The sequence below is a fragment of the Nilaparvata lugens genome, chromosome 12 (genome assembly GCF_014356525.2).
Source record: "Nilaparvata lugens isolate BPH chromosome 12, ASM1435652v1, whole genome shotgun sequence".
NCBI lineage: Eukaryota > Metazoa > Arthropoda > Insecta > Hemiptera > Delphacidae > Nilaparvata > Nilaparvata lugens.
Genome location: NC_052515.1, coordinates 2,292,731 through 2,307,249, shown reverse-complemented (window position 1 = coordinate 2,307,249; position 14,519 = coordinate 2,292,731). Strand labels below are relative to the sequence as shown.

Sequence of the window (14,519 nt, the reverse complement as noted above, 5' to 3'; positions counted from 1 at the left end):
AGTCGAACATGAACTGTATGACAAGTGACACACACACTGTACGACAGATAGCTACTAATTAATGCAGCAGTGTGCTATCTATCTACTGACTTATCTGTGTTACATTTTGCGTGTTGAAGCAGCTTACCTGCAAGGCCCAGCCTCGCCGTTCCACAGGGACACTACCCAAGTGGCACACACACTGTACGACAAGTGGCTGCTGATCAGTGCGGGGGTGTGCGCCCTTCTACTGCTTCTCATTCTGGTGGTGCTCAGTGTGCTCGGCCTTAGTGCACGCTCGCGCAAGCGCAAGCAGCGGCGTATCGACGGCAGCGCCAACCGGCAGAGGGTTTACAGCCAGGAACAGCAGCAGAGGAGGTAAATAAATTCATGAATAATATTGAATAAATAGATAAATAATAAACAATCCGAAGTGAGTGCAATGTGCAACCGCTAGCAGAAATTATAAAACAATACGGATTGAAGTGGACAAATGACCTATGCCGTATGCCACCAACGCGTCTTCCACTACAAGATTGCAGTTGGATGGAGATTGATTTGATTGATTTATTTAATTTCCTTTGCCAGGTGTGAAGAGACCTATGGCGAACATCAAGTCATAGAAATACATTGCAAACTCAAATCACAGAGATAAAGGAATAACAAAAATTTAAATAAAATTACTTCATTTATTTTGAGTAGTAGAATGATTATGTTTCTAAAATCAGGTCTGACACCTACACTAATGACTTGACAAATTCTCAGACCTCTAACCCATTAAGAACCGTACAAAAAAACAAATTATGAGAGCTCAAACAAACGTGACCTCACTCTCCAACAACTCAGCTACTACTGAGAGAGAGACATCGGAAGACCGAGGAAGCGGTGGACATTGGAACAGGCCTTTACAAGCCTGGTCCATCATGGATGATGATGATATGAATAAATAATGAAACGGATAAATTGATAGTATTGATACATTTCTACATTCAACCTAGTAGTTAGCTTTTTTTGGGTGAAGCTATGTGTCGCTAGAAGTCTCTCGTACTATTTTTAGTCTCTCATACACTAAGTTAGTGTATAAACCAGTAAATATTGTAACATACATAAATAAAGAAATCTAATCTAATCTAATACTGTCCGTTCGTACACTCTCACCCAGCCAAACCAGTTGTAATAGACAGAATTTGACAGTAAACGGCTTGAGTCAACAAGAATCGGATTGAAATTTAGAACATGATCGACCTACACCATGGGATATCCTCTACACTATCTTTTCGCTATGGTAGTAACCAGTTCAGTTTTTTACCTACTACCATAGAGAGAAGAAAGTATGAGCTATCTTGAAGGTAGCTTGAAAAATGAAGATAGCTCAAGGTGCGTACAGATTTACGCGCCGCAAAAATGAGCAATTCACTTTTAATCAGCTGATGCCAAGCTTTTTATATCTGTATCTTACCGTTTCTGTAAAAATTCAGATATAATCAGCTGATTAAAAGTGAATTGCTCATGTTCGCGGCGCGTATATCTGTACGCACCTTTATAGGGAAGCTTATAGGGGATAGGGATAGCTTTTAGGATAGCTTAATGGGATAGCTTATTAGGGGAAATATCTTTTTGCGATTCTGTAAGTAGTTTACGGCACGGTATATAGAAGAAGACGGTAGGTGTCACGCGCATGTTTGTGCTAAATTTCCGGTGTAGCTGATGCCATTTTATATCCAATCGTAATGTTTTTAACGAATAAGTTTCATAAATTGCCAATAGGTGTTGAAAACCTCGGTTGGTGGCGATGACGCAATCTAGCTGGCTGGCCACTGCGCACACATTTCGTGACCCCTACCGTTTTCATCTAAATACCGTGGTTTACGGTATCTTTTCTCTATGCTATAAGTTACCTTCTTGTTATATTACATTCCAATATTCCATCTTGCCTTCTTAATTCATCTACCTTTGTATTTTGTTGTGCTTTTTGTATTTTCAAGTTCACAAATTGTATAGCTAAGTCTTTTCCTATTATATTCTCTCTTTTATAATCCATTTGATTATGTGAGATAATAAGGGCAAAGCAACATGAAGCGTTTTTAGACGAGTCGGCAGGGCAGGAAGCTCTCCGATTGGCTGACTGTGTTGGGATTCAGGAATACCGATAATCAGCCAATCAGAGAGCTTCCTGACCCGTCTGAAAAACCGCTTCATGTGGCTTTGCCCTCACTTTCTCTTTATCGGATGTTGTTTCATGATTTTCATGATCCTATTTGGGATATTCAGGGCCGGTTTCCGAGCTCGGGATTTAGCTAAGTCCTAGACTTTAAACAGCTGGAGTCTGAAAATTGGCTTTCCAAAACGGGGCGTAGTCGCAGTTTTTATAACAGTAGTCGGAGTTTTAATTTTCTCATTTCTATAATTGGAAACGTTTTTCTTTGACAAAATTAAACATTTCTAAATAATTCAAAATAGCTGAAACTTTACACTATTTTCTCTTTATTTTATTGTTCAATGTTCTAGTTTTATGAAAATTAATTCAAACGTGACTATGACAATGACTGCGACTACGCCCCGTTTCGGGAAGCCAATTTTCTGACTCCAGCTGTTTAAAGTCAAGGACTTAGCCAAATCCCGAGCTCGGAAACCGTCCCTGAGTGTCCTCTCTCGGTCAATAACAGTACTGTAATGAGTCACAATAAACTGAAAGTATACCAAAAAATCCTCAGAATGAATTTCTACCAAAAACAATCCCAGTTATTTTTGATTGAAACATCTATATAATCCACTTTTCAAGCTTATTGTTTTTGAAACAATAGCATTCATTCCAATTGAGTAGACAGTATATTAAAACTTGAAAAACTTTTCATTTCAAGGACAAAGGTGAAGGGCAAAGGCAAAGGGAAGGGCAAATCTGAACAGGCTGGACCGTCTTCAGCCGGAGAGGAGAACATGGCTTATCAGCATGATGACAACGAACAGGGCAAGGTCAGTCAACGTCATCTCAAAGTCAAGGTTAATGTAATTTCAATGCTAATTTCAACGTCACTTCGCCAGTGAAAGATGTAATTTCTTTTATTAATTCTCTATCAAAATCTGATGTATATTTCTTATTTTCTTTTTGAAATTTATGTATTTGTTTCCTCTCATCTTATACTCAAAATCTATGAAGTGTCATATTTATTCTGTCTAAGTTTATTCTTTTGTAACTCGTTTTTTTGTGACTGGGCACCCGCCAAAAAACCTTCGGGTTTGAATATAGTTACTAGTTGAGGGTTCAATGATTAGTGCAATAGTTTACTTACTTTACTTTATGTGGCTCTACAGACCTGGGTTGACTTTGGCCTCCTCTACATAATGCCTCCAAACTTCTCTCTCCTGGGCTCTTCGTCGCCAGTCTGCCACTCTTAGCACCCGAAGATCGTCCAGGACGTCATTCAGTCATCTCCTCCTTGGTCTTCCTCTTTTCCTTGTCCCCATCATCATCTCATCCATCATCTTCAATGGGACTCTCCCTTCACCCATCCTTGCCACATGACCCAGCCATTCTATACGTTTTGCCTTTATGGAACGTACAATGTTTTCTTGCCCAATGGCTTCATCAATCTCACTATTATGCCTGGCTCTCCAATTTCCATCATCCCATTTTGGTTCCCAAATCCTTCTGAACAGTTTTCTTTCAAATGAGCTCAGTGCTCTCTCATCCTTGCTCAAAATTGTCCATGTCTCCGATCCGTATGTCACAACCGGCTTTATTAATGTCCTGTACATTTTTTTCTTCTGTTTTACGCGAAATGAGTCTGCTCTTGAAAATTTTTTGTTTTGCATAATATGCACGGTTGCCCATCATGATCCTGTCATATATTTCATTACTTGTTCTATTATCACCAGTTAGCATTACCCCAAGGTATTTGAACTCACTAACGCCTTCTATTTCACAACCATGTGATATTTTCAAGTTATTAACCTGTCTCCTCTGCTCATTTGCTGACATTCTCATGTACTGTGCAATAGTTTATCAGTGCATAAATTACATTTATGATTTGTACTCATCCTTTGTTCCCTGCTGATATTGCTAGCTTCTCTAGAGAGAAAATGTGATTTCATGATTTCTTAGAAGATTCAGTTGCTATGTCCCATAAGAGAACATGACGTATAAGAGATTGGAACCAGGCAGGTGTGAAATAAAGTAAAGTTGATTATGAAAGCTCTGATAAGATCTCTAGTAACTCTACTAGACCTATCTGTGGACTTATTGCAGAATGCTGAGAATCTCATACACCGATCATGTTACAAATGAAGAGGTTCTCAGGAGAATTGGTAAGAAACTGCAACTCATTAGTGAAATCAAGGAGTGCAAATTGAGGTGCCCTGGTCACATAATGAGAGGACACAAGTATTGAATATTGCACCTCATTATGCAAGGCAAAATAACAGGTAGGAGGTCAGTGGGAAATCTTGGTTGCGCAATTTAAGGGATTTGGTTCAAGTGCACCTCAAATGAACTTTTCAAGTCAGCTGTAAGCAGGGTGAAAATTGCCATCATGATAGCCAACCTCCGCCATGGAGACGGCATATGAAGAAGAAGAGTAACTCTACAGCTATCTGTAAATCGAATGTCATGTATTTTGAATACAGTTGTTAGTGTTTGAATTCTAATTATCTCTAGTAACTCAACTGCTTTTTTCAAAATACTTGCAGGTGATTGGTGGAGACTCTCCTTGTGATTGATTGTTATAATTCATTCATGTAATTTCATTGTGATTGCATGGATAATATTATTCTACAGTATCTCTAGCTATTTCAAGGATCTCTCTGCTGATAAAAGCCATATGGATAAATAAATAAATCTAGCTATTTTTAAAAATACCTGCAGGTGATTGGATCAGACTCTCCAAGTGATCTATTGTGAAAATATTATTGGACAGTTTCTACAGTTCTTCTTGAATTATTTGCAGATGACTGATTTAGACTCCCCATGTAATTTATTCTTATGTTTCATGATGACAATATAATTGAGTATTTTTCACAGATGTTGTGATGACGACAATATAATTCGATAGTTTCTGTAGCTATTTCTGAAATACTTGCAGGTGATTGGCGGAGACTCCCCGGACAGACTGAGCCTCCGATCGGGTCCCAGTTCTGCAGCCTCATTGGTCAGGAGGTCTGCCCCCACCCCTCATCCTAGGCCGAGACCGCGAAGTCGCAAGGCTAGCCCCAACTCATTCCTATCTATGCCTTCCGTCAAACAGTTTCCAAGGTAATCAATCAATCAATCAATCATATTTATTCTTAAAAATATGATTCAGCAATATGTTTAAAATAAAAGAGTATCTTATATTGTCAAAAACATAATGATAATAAAATAATAATGATTATATTGTTACAACAATGCCAATTCAGCTACCCAGAAACCAATTTACAACACGGCTATTTTGTCAAAGGTAGTACTTGCACACTATCATCCAATGCGTACAAATGTCGACGAGCGCAAGAGTGTGGATTAATTTGCCTTCGCTTACCACTGCTCCGATTTTTGTCGAGCGAAGGCGAGTGGCCAGCTTTCATCCAAAAATGGTCACATTGCAGTGTGGATGGCAAGACAAAGTGGCCAAGCTTACAAGCCACATGGCCAGCGACTTGGTAATAGTGTGGAGGTGTGGACTAGGCATTAGAGTATAGTAGGCCTGTATCACCTCTGCCCCAACTTATCAATTTCCTTCGGAATTCACTTGTACATATACAATTATTTATATCAATTATTGTACATATACAATTATTTTATTCGTTCTTCATCTATGTAGTGGAACTATGATAATGAATAAATGGATTAACGAATAAGTGAATGGAACTGTGAACGAATGATAAGATTAATTGAAGAACGAATTAAAGAATTCATGAGTAGATGAACAATGGATGAACGAATTTGAGAATGAATAATAATTGAACAAGCGAAGTGAGGTCTAAGATTCAAGTCGACAGTTTAGCATTTCTCTTTATATGATGAAATGTTTATCTATGTTTATATGTTCCGCATTTACGGCGAAACGCAGCAATCAATTCTCATGAAATTTGAAAGGAATGTTCCTTTTGGAATTTCGCGACGACGTATATATAAGGTTTTTTGAAATTTTGTAGTTTAAGGATAATATTAAGGGGAAAGGAGTCTGCTTCGAACGCCAATATTACGGTAGAAATCAGGGCCCCGTTTCATAAAACGTATAAGTCACGTAATACAGGAGAATCACCATTCCAATTACATGCTTAATATAGCCGATAAAAGCAGCTGTTCATGTATTACAGGACTTCTGAGTTTTTATGAAACAGGGGCCTGACTATAAAATTATTGATCATAAATCAGCTGTCGAGTGTATTATTAATTGCATGCAATAACGCATGATATTTTCAATGTAATATTTCAATGTAACTTGGTAAAAAGTCAGCTGTCCTGTGGACTATTAATTGCATTCAATGAGGCATGCAATTGATTACTCGAAATTAATAACTCAAAATATTTTTCTCCCGACTTTTCTCTGCTTTCAACTCGGTAAGATTTTAATGATAGTAGCATAGTTGTTTACAACAAATTATTAGCATTGTCGGTACAACAACCCAAACAGCCATTAGTTGTTTACACACCAATATCTCGCCGACACAACAGGACAGGACATAATTTACTCTGATTGACAATATTAGAGGAGGTTGTGGCTTATAACTGCGCGAGATCTACTGTTCACAGAACTTCTAGTATACACCAGTTCCCTGTGTTCCTTGTTCCTCAAACAATCTTTTCCCTTGTTCCTCAATGAACAAATCCCTTGTTTTTGCAGAGGTCCACCAATAGCCGAGCCACTAGAACAAGTTCTGCAGCCTGAGGCATCAACCAATCAGCACCAAGGTGACCACCACGGTGATGCATGCGATGGTGTGCCAAGGTCACCACACAATGGTGACCACAGAGAGGCATGCCACCACAGGGATGGTGTCCCGAGGACAAGACACCACGAGCCACCGTCAGATCTGCCACTCACCAGGCACCGCAGTCAAAACGAGGGTGAAGATCCCGGGGTGATTGGTCCACTTGTTTGGGACCTGCATTGTCATAGGATGCACAAACAAGGTGAATAAGTTTAATTTGAATGATAATGTAGAATAGTTCATTATGGAAAGATACAATAACATCACTCACACTATATCATTTGAGAAAATATTATTCTTATGTATCTCAAAATAAATAAATATATTTGGTCCACTTGTTTGGTACCTGCATTTTCATAGTATGCACAAACAAGGTGATTTGCAGTGTAATTGAAAATGTGAAATTATTCATTAAGGAGAGTCTTTTATTTATTCAGTCTTGAATAATATACAAATACTATATTATATATCATTCCACATAATCCCACCCAAAACTAGTAGACTTACAAGTTAATTGAAGTCTCTATGATTACTAAATCAAGAAAATCTGGTGTGGCGCACTCACACAACTTTCCTTGCTGTTATGAAAATTGATCACCTTTGAATTTTTTGTTTAAATTGTATCTGAAGCCTGATAATTGGGAATCTAAATTCAAAATTTGCATAAATGGAGCGGAGCTCCTGAAATTTTTAAAGATATGGGACTTCTGTCAGTTGATAGACCTTATCAATGACTATTTCAGGTATAAATTTGATCAAAATTATTGTTGGAGCCGTTTTCGAGAAAAACGTGAAAAACCCTGTTATTTACCTCATTTCCGCCATTTTAGCCACCATATTGAATCGCATTTGTTCAGAATTGTTCGTGTCGGATCCTTATAGGGGAAGGACCTTGAGTTCCAAATTTCAATTCATTCCGTTGATTGAGAGATGAGATGTCGTGTACACAGACATACATACACTCATACACACACACACATACAGACCAATACCCAAAAACTACTTTTTTGGACTCAGGGGACCTTGAAACGTATGGAAATTTGGAAATTGGGGTACTTTAATTTTTTCCTTACCTATGGTGATAGGGCAAGGAGAATAATATGAATTCAAAGCCGAACCACTGATTAAGACAACTGATCATACACTTTTCTATGGTGTAGAGTGCAGCTGCAGTCGATCTCCAACTGAATAATTGTCTAACGTCAATCAAGATCTAAATTTCCACTGGTATTATGGTCTCGCCTCAAATCCACTCTTATCCAAAGCGCTGTCTCTGTGACAACGGTTTTGAAGTGCTCCTAATTTCCCTAATGATGATTTCAAAATTCATCCAGTTAGATGAATACAACCATTTTCAAGAATGAATTAAGCCCCGCATACACATATTGATTTTCGTTTGTACGATATTCTGCCGTCCTTGTGAATTCTGTCAGATTAAACGGAACTTGACCTACATCATCTGTTCCATCTAATAGAATCTTTAAGAACGGCATAATACCGTACGAACAAAAATCGATGTGTGTGTAGCTAGTCTAAAGGTGCGTACAGATATACGCGCCGCGAACATGAGCAATTCACTTCTAATCAGCTGACTATATCTGTATTTTTACAGAAACGGTAAGATACAGATATAAAAAGCTTGGCATCAGCTGATTAAAAGTGATTTGATCATGTTCGGGGCGCGTATATCTGTACGCACCTTTAGAAAGCTGGTACTGTCAGAATGTTTTAATATTCAAGAGAGCTTCTTCATGAATCCTACAGCTTATCAATGATATCAATAAGTTATCAATGATCCTCACAGCTTTCCCTAGCTCTCCTAAAATCGTGTTCAGGTTGATTTTTGTGCTACTTGATTCATAAATAATGATGAGTTTCGACTTTTTAGAAGCAGGAAGCCGACAAACTGATGAAAATATTGACTTTTTGATTTTGCAGAATGCCAAGACGCCGAAGAAGATATCTCCCTAAGCGAACCGAACGTTGGTCGTATGCGACGTCGCTTCCAGGAGCTGCTAGACGACGCGTTCAGCATGTTCGGAAGTCGTAGCGGAAGTCCGGAAGCGGAAAGCTGCAGTAGTCCCACTGCACATGCGCAGACTAACCAAGACTACAGAGCAAAGTCTGCCGCGCTGGTCAGGTATTGCCAAACTATGTAGATGGCACGTTTACAAAACCGTCTCAAACGGCCTCGAAAACCGTCTAAAACGGCTCTAAAAATCGCCTCAAACGGCTCTAGAAAACGCTTAAAATGATCTAAATAACACTCTCTAAAACGGCTTGAATAGCCCCTTAAAGTGGTCTACTTATCTGTCTGAAATGATTCAGTATGTACAATACGACTGCACAGTTGAAAACCTGACCGTTGGAACACACTAACTACACCACATCCAAGTCGGAAGCGACTGCCACTTTGGGTCAAGCCACACGAACCGTTTTTTCAGGCGTTTGCATACGACTCGGCCGGGAAGGAGCTCTCCGATTGGCTGATTATCAGTTGATTTCTCAACGCTAACCCAATCAGCCAATCATAGAACTTCCTGTACCTCCTACTCATATGAATACGCCTGGAAAAACGCTTCGTGTGGCTTGGTTCTAAGTGGCAGTCACTTGAGACTTGTAGCATAGAGAAACATTAGCGTAAGTAGATATTCCATGGTATAGGGAATTTGTGTCGCAACTTTTACTGTTTTCTCAAGCCGATTACTGTTGATTATTGTAAATTTTTACTGTTTTGTTGGGGTGAGAGTGTATTAACGGCACAATTTGAGAGACTACCAGCGTTACCCAGCTTCATGGGAAAGAACTAAGTGAACTATCGGCTTGGGATAACAGTAAAAGTTGCGACATAAACGCCCTATACCATGGGATATCTACTTATGCTATCGTTTCTCTATGCTTGTAGTTTGTGTGATCTTGCAGGTCATCTGTTACATATCACACAGTTCACACATCAGTCGAAAATGTTTGGTGAAACGTTACGTTAGTTGCTGGCCTGGTAATCTAAAACAATCATGTCAATTGAGTGATGAATCATGCAAATTATGCTTGCACTCCTGAGCTGTGCACAGGCTGTTATATTATTTATCACTTTAGGATCAGCAATAACTATGACTAATAATCAATAAGAAGATAACCAATAACCAATATAAACTAAAACTGAGTCTGTATCTGGTGATGACAATCATGTAGGACTACTACTACTGTATGAGTTATGATGCTTCATGAAATTGGATAAAAACAATATCGCCCGCCGCAAAGTACCCCCACGCTAATCCACGAAAAGCAACCCACGCCGTGGGATACTTTTAAACCATTGCTATAGAATTATTCATAAACAATCAGCTGACAAGTGGATTATTCGTTGCATGTATTATTATCATTACACAGATGTCTGGAGAAGCCTAGCTAGCAATGGTTGGTTTACAAAACATTCCACGGCGTGGGTTGGAGTGCGTCGATTAGCGTGGGTCTACTTTGCGGCGGGCCTACTCTTTTACAGTATGATTCATTCCAATTATATTATTCGATAATATATGAAGCCGTTTAAACTATAGTTGACAATAAATTAAAACTACACATACCTAGAGAATGTAGTTTTGCATGATAGATTCTCATTAATTTGCCAATATCAAAATTTCTAGAATGTGTTATGACAGGAACCACATTCATAAAATTGACACCGATTTTCAGAACTCTGTAGAATTTTTGTAATGTACAGTCAAATGATAAGCATCACAGAGATGATGATGGATACAAAAAATTATGCTGAGAAACGAATAATCATTTTTATTCCATACTCTCTATAAATCAATGTTGAAGAAGAAAAAGGAGTAGTAGAAGAAGGAGAAGAGGGAGAAGAAGAAGAAGAAGAAGAAGAAGAAGGAAAAAAAGAAGAAGAAGAATTAATACTTGAATTAACAATGCAATAGGAATCATTATAAGTAGGCTATGTATTCGGAGCTTTTTATAAGTGTCATATTTCTTTGAAACTTCTAGGTTATGAAAGAATTTATCATAATCATATAATAGAAAATTATATTCTCTACAAAAAATGTCCTATCAAACAAAGAGCTTAAACGCGTTGTTGAAAAGATATATCCAAAAATTGAAAGTACTACTAATTTTCCTGAACTGGAAATTTGACTTCCCAACTCAGTCAGAGCTGGTCAGCTTTGACAAAATTAGGGAACTGGAACGCTAACACCCCCTAGCGTGAAATATTCTAACTAAACTCGACATTGCTCACTATTTCATCAAATTGTGGCTTTGAAAGCTATTTTATTGGAAAATCTCAGAGAATATATTTTGTAGACAATGAAACGGTGAAAATATCATGTGATAACTTATTTTTGCGTAACATTTGAGACAAGGCATAAAACAGCAAAATCTGTAGAAGTTGGCTTTCTCAGTTATGGAAGTGTAAAATAAAAACAATAATATCGTATTTAATTTTCAGGCATCTGATAATGTTTCAGGATGGTTCGATAGGGAATTTGATTCCCTACAAAACTTTACATTTGAAAAAATTTGTTACGATCCACCTTTTAGAAGTTATCAACCAGAAACTGCAGAAAGTACAATTTTTCATACTCAATACTGGAGATTCAACTTTCCCAAAATGAGTCTTGGTATGTGAAATTACAGAAGGACTCGCTCGCCCATTCTAGCGGAATTAATGAGAACTAACGCTCATTTAAAAGCAGTACTTCATAACAGTTTCTGTAACAACAACTGTTTTCCTAACTAGTTATCTTGAATTAAGTTAGTTTAGAGAATATTACTGAACAAATTCAAAGCAAATAAAACGTTCTATCAAATCCGCCGGACTTCTATTGCTATTAAATGCGACCAATAGTTGAAATCTTTGATTTTAAATGAGTAATTTGTTTTGAAAAGTGGAGTTGACTGTTTGTTTTTGATAATTTTAGACTTTATTATTCCACGAATCGTATCTGTTTACTGGCACAAATTATAGATAATTTTATGCTCTACAATTAGAGCAAAGATTTTGTGTAAAATAATTGGAAATGAAGTCACAATGTCAAGAAAACTAGAGCACTGTACCAATGTTGTAGAAGTCTAGTTACAAACTCCGCCGCTAGATGTCATGAGCGCCCCCTTCTGCAATCGCCTGCTTCAAGACCAAACGTCTCTGTACTAGGGCTGTCAGAATAATTCCAGCGTTTTCAAAAATCAAGTCTCTCAAGTAGTTTTTCCATTATAACTTTTTAATGGCTGATTGTAGCTAATTTTGACAAGGAACCATTTCTGTAGAAAATTAAATTTCCTATCCAATAATATAATGATGATGGATACTAAAAATTATGCTGAGAAACGAATAATCATTTTTATTCCATACTCTCTATAAATCAATGTTGAAGAAGAAAAAGAAGCAGTAGAAGAAGAAGAGAAGAAGAAGAAGAAGAAGAAGAAGAAGAAGAAGAAGAAGAAGAAGAAGAAGAAGAAGAAGAAGAAGAAGAAGAAGAAGAAGAAAGAAGAAGAAAAGAAGAAGAGAAGAAGAAGAAGAAAGAAGAAGAAGAAGAAGAAGAAGAAGAAAGAAGAAGAAGAAGAAGAAGAAGAAGAAGGAGAAGAAGAAGAAGGAGAAGAAGAAGAAGAAGAAGAAGAAGAAGAAGAAGAGGAAGAAGAAGAAGAAGAAGAATACAAGAGAAGGAATATTTTTAAATTATTAATTTGTTGACACTTTTTGTGAAAATATTTATTTATTCATTTTTTGTACAAAATACTACAATATAATTATGACATTGAAGGAAAAACTAGGAAAAAATATGTTGATGTGAGTAATAATAATTGAATATGATTTTATATTTCAATTGTTTTCTCTCCAACTGACCAGTCTCTGAACTTCTGGGCACCGAAACCATACTAACCAGGCCAAAAACATCAAGATAAACATTTAGATAACATTTTAAAACTCCGAATAAGGGTTATGATTTCACATTTATTTCTAAAATTTAGTCCATTTTCACTCAAAAACAATAAAAACTGAGAATTTTGAATTTTGACGGTTTTAAAACATAATAAAAAAGAATGATATTATACGCAAATTACCATTAACTGTAAAATTTCTGCGTAATTTCACAAAATTTAGAGCCAGAAAAAACACAATTTCTGCGTAATTCACAAAATTTAGAGCCAGAAAAAACACAACACACTATTCAGCTGACAGCTATTGATCGGCTGATAGCTATTAATTGAAGATATGTCGTTATATTTCGATTGTTTTCTTATCAACAGACCAGTCTCTGAACTTCTGGGCACCGAAACCATACTAACCAGGCCGAAAACATCCGCTTCTGCAATTTCCCAACGACCTTCTACAGCAGGAGGTAACAGGGGATCACCCAGGGGCGCCTGGAACAGGAGTGACAACAGCCTTGTACCCAGTCTGGTGGCGCCTGGTACGCCAAGTCTGCGGCCTCCACCCCGACCTCTGAGTGCCGGACCTTTCCATCGGCCCTCCCTGGAGCCATCCCACATTCTCAGTGATGCCAACCTCTCGCCTTCCGACCCGGTAATTCCCCTAATTGCTGCCATACAGGAGGAACTCGACAAGTTTGCTCCTCCGCTACCAGGGTCGCCACCCTACAAGTTCTAGCATTAGTTTAGATTAAAGCTGCATTAGATTAAAGCTAGGGATGGGTATCGATACATCGATGTTTAAAAACATCGATGGTTCAACATCAAACATCGATGTTTTTAACATCGATGTTTACTGTTCGATGTTTTTCACTTATCGATGTTAGGATGAAAAACATCGATGTTTTGTCTTTCGATTCCCATCCCTAATTAAAGCCTCGTTTTCATCAGTAGAGTTGGTGGTAGAGCTCCCTGGGCAAGTACTATAACACTATCTTGTGAACTCTCCCAATGAAAACTGGTTGATGATAACAATTATACCACATTATGTTAACTTTCTAATGCCAATGTTTCTTTTTCACCAAACTCAGGGTTCCAATGCTTATAGTGAGGTCCACGTTATAATGGCAGTGGAGAAAGATAGGAGAACAACGTTGCCGATCCTCTGTCTTTTTCAAAGCTACAATATTAAACTCCATCATGGAAGTCTTCATGGAGTATGACATATTTGTCACATAATTCAAAGTTTTTATAGTCAGGTCCACGTTAGTGGAGAAAGAAAGGAGACAACGGTGCCGATCCTCTGTCTTGTCAATGCCTTCTATAGACGGTAGCTGATACAGGTTTATTGATGTAATATCAACAGCTGGTCATTCCCGTTCAGAATAAACAATATTATATTTTATTAAGCAAAAAATTGTATTTTTCAATAATTTCATAATGAATTTTTACAATCAAGATGGAATATTTTGTTAGTTAATTAATTCTACATTGTTGAAAGACGATCTGGCAACAGAGCAAAGCAAGAAAGAGATATCGCTATCCAGTTTGTTGAATGATAGACAAGGATAGCAATACCATTGCTAATCAAACACTGCCATTATAACGTGGACCTCACTATAGAGTAAGGTTATGATAACCGATAAAAATAGTTTCACAATATTATTTTGTTGTCTTTTCTAATAGCCTTTTTTTTACCACAATATCCAGGGTTCCAATACTCAAATAATCATTAACTTCAGACTCCTGTTTTA

The 14,519-nt window shown here is 37.6% G+C and overlaps 1 protein-coding gene across 4 annotated transcripts in view; it reads left to right on the top strand.

The window, feature by feature from the left end:
• The window catches only part of LOC111053578, a 48,856-nt gene extending 34,720 nt beyond the window's left edge, over positions 1-14,136 (top strand). The window contains exons 5-11 of one of the 4 annotated variants that reach the window (XM_039438638.1): positions 120-357; positions 2,841-2,952; positions 5,058-5,227; positions 6,798-7,087; positions 8,824-9,025; positions 13,144-13,531; positions 13,695-14,136. In XM_039438638.1, the coding sequence (XP_039294572.1) occupies positions 120-357; positions 2,841-2,952; positions 5,058-5,227; positions 6,798-7,087; positions 8,824-9,025; positions 13,144-13,504 (1,373 nt within the window). In that variant the 3' untranslated portion in view covers positions 13,505-13,531; positions 13,695-14,136. Of the gene's footprint in view, positions 1-119; positions 358-2,840; positions 2,953-5,057; positions 5,228-6,797; positions 7,088-8,823; positions 9,026-13,143 lie in introns of all 4 variants that reach the window. The other 3 variants (XM_039438639.1, XM_039438636.1, XM_039438640.1) reach the window with 3 other exon arrangements.
• The last annotated feature ends 383 nt before the right edge of the window (positions 14,137-14,519 follow it).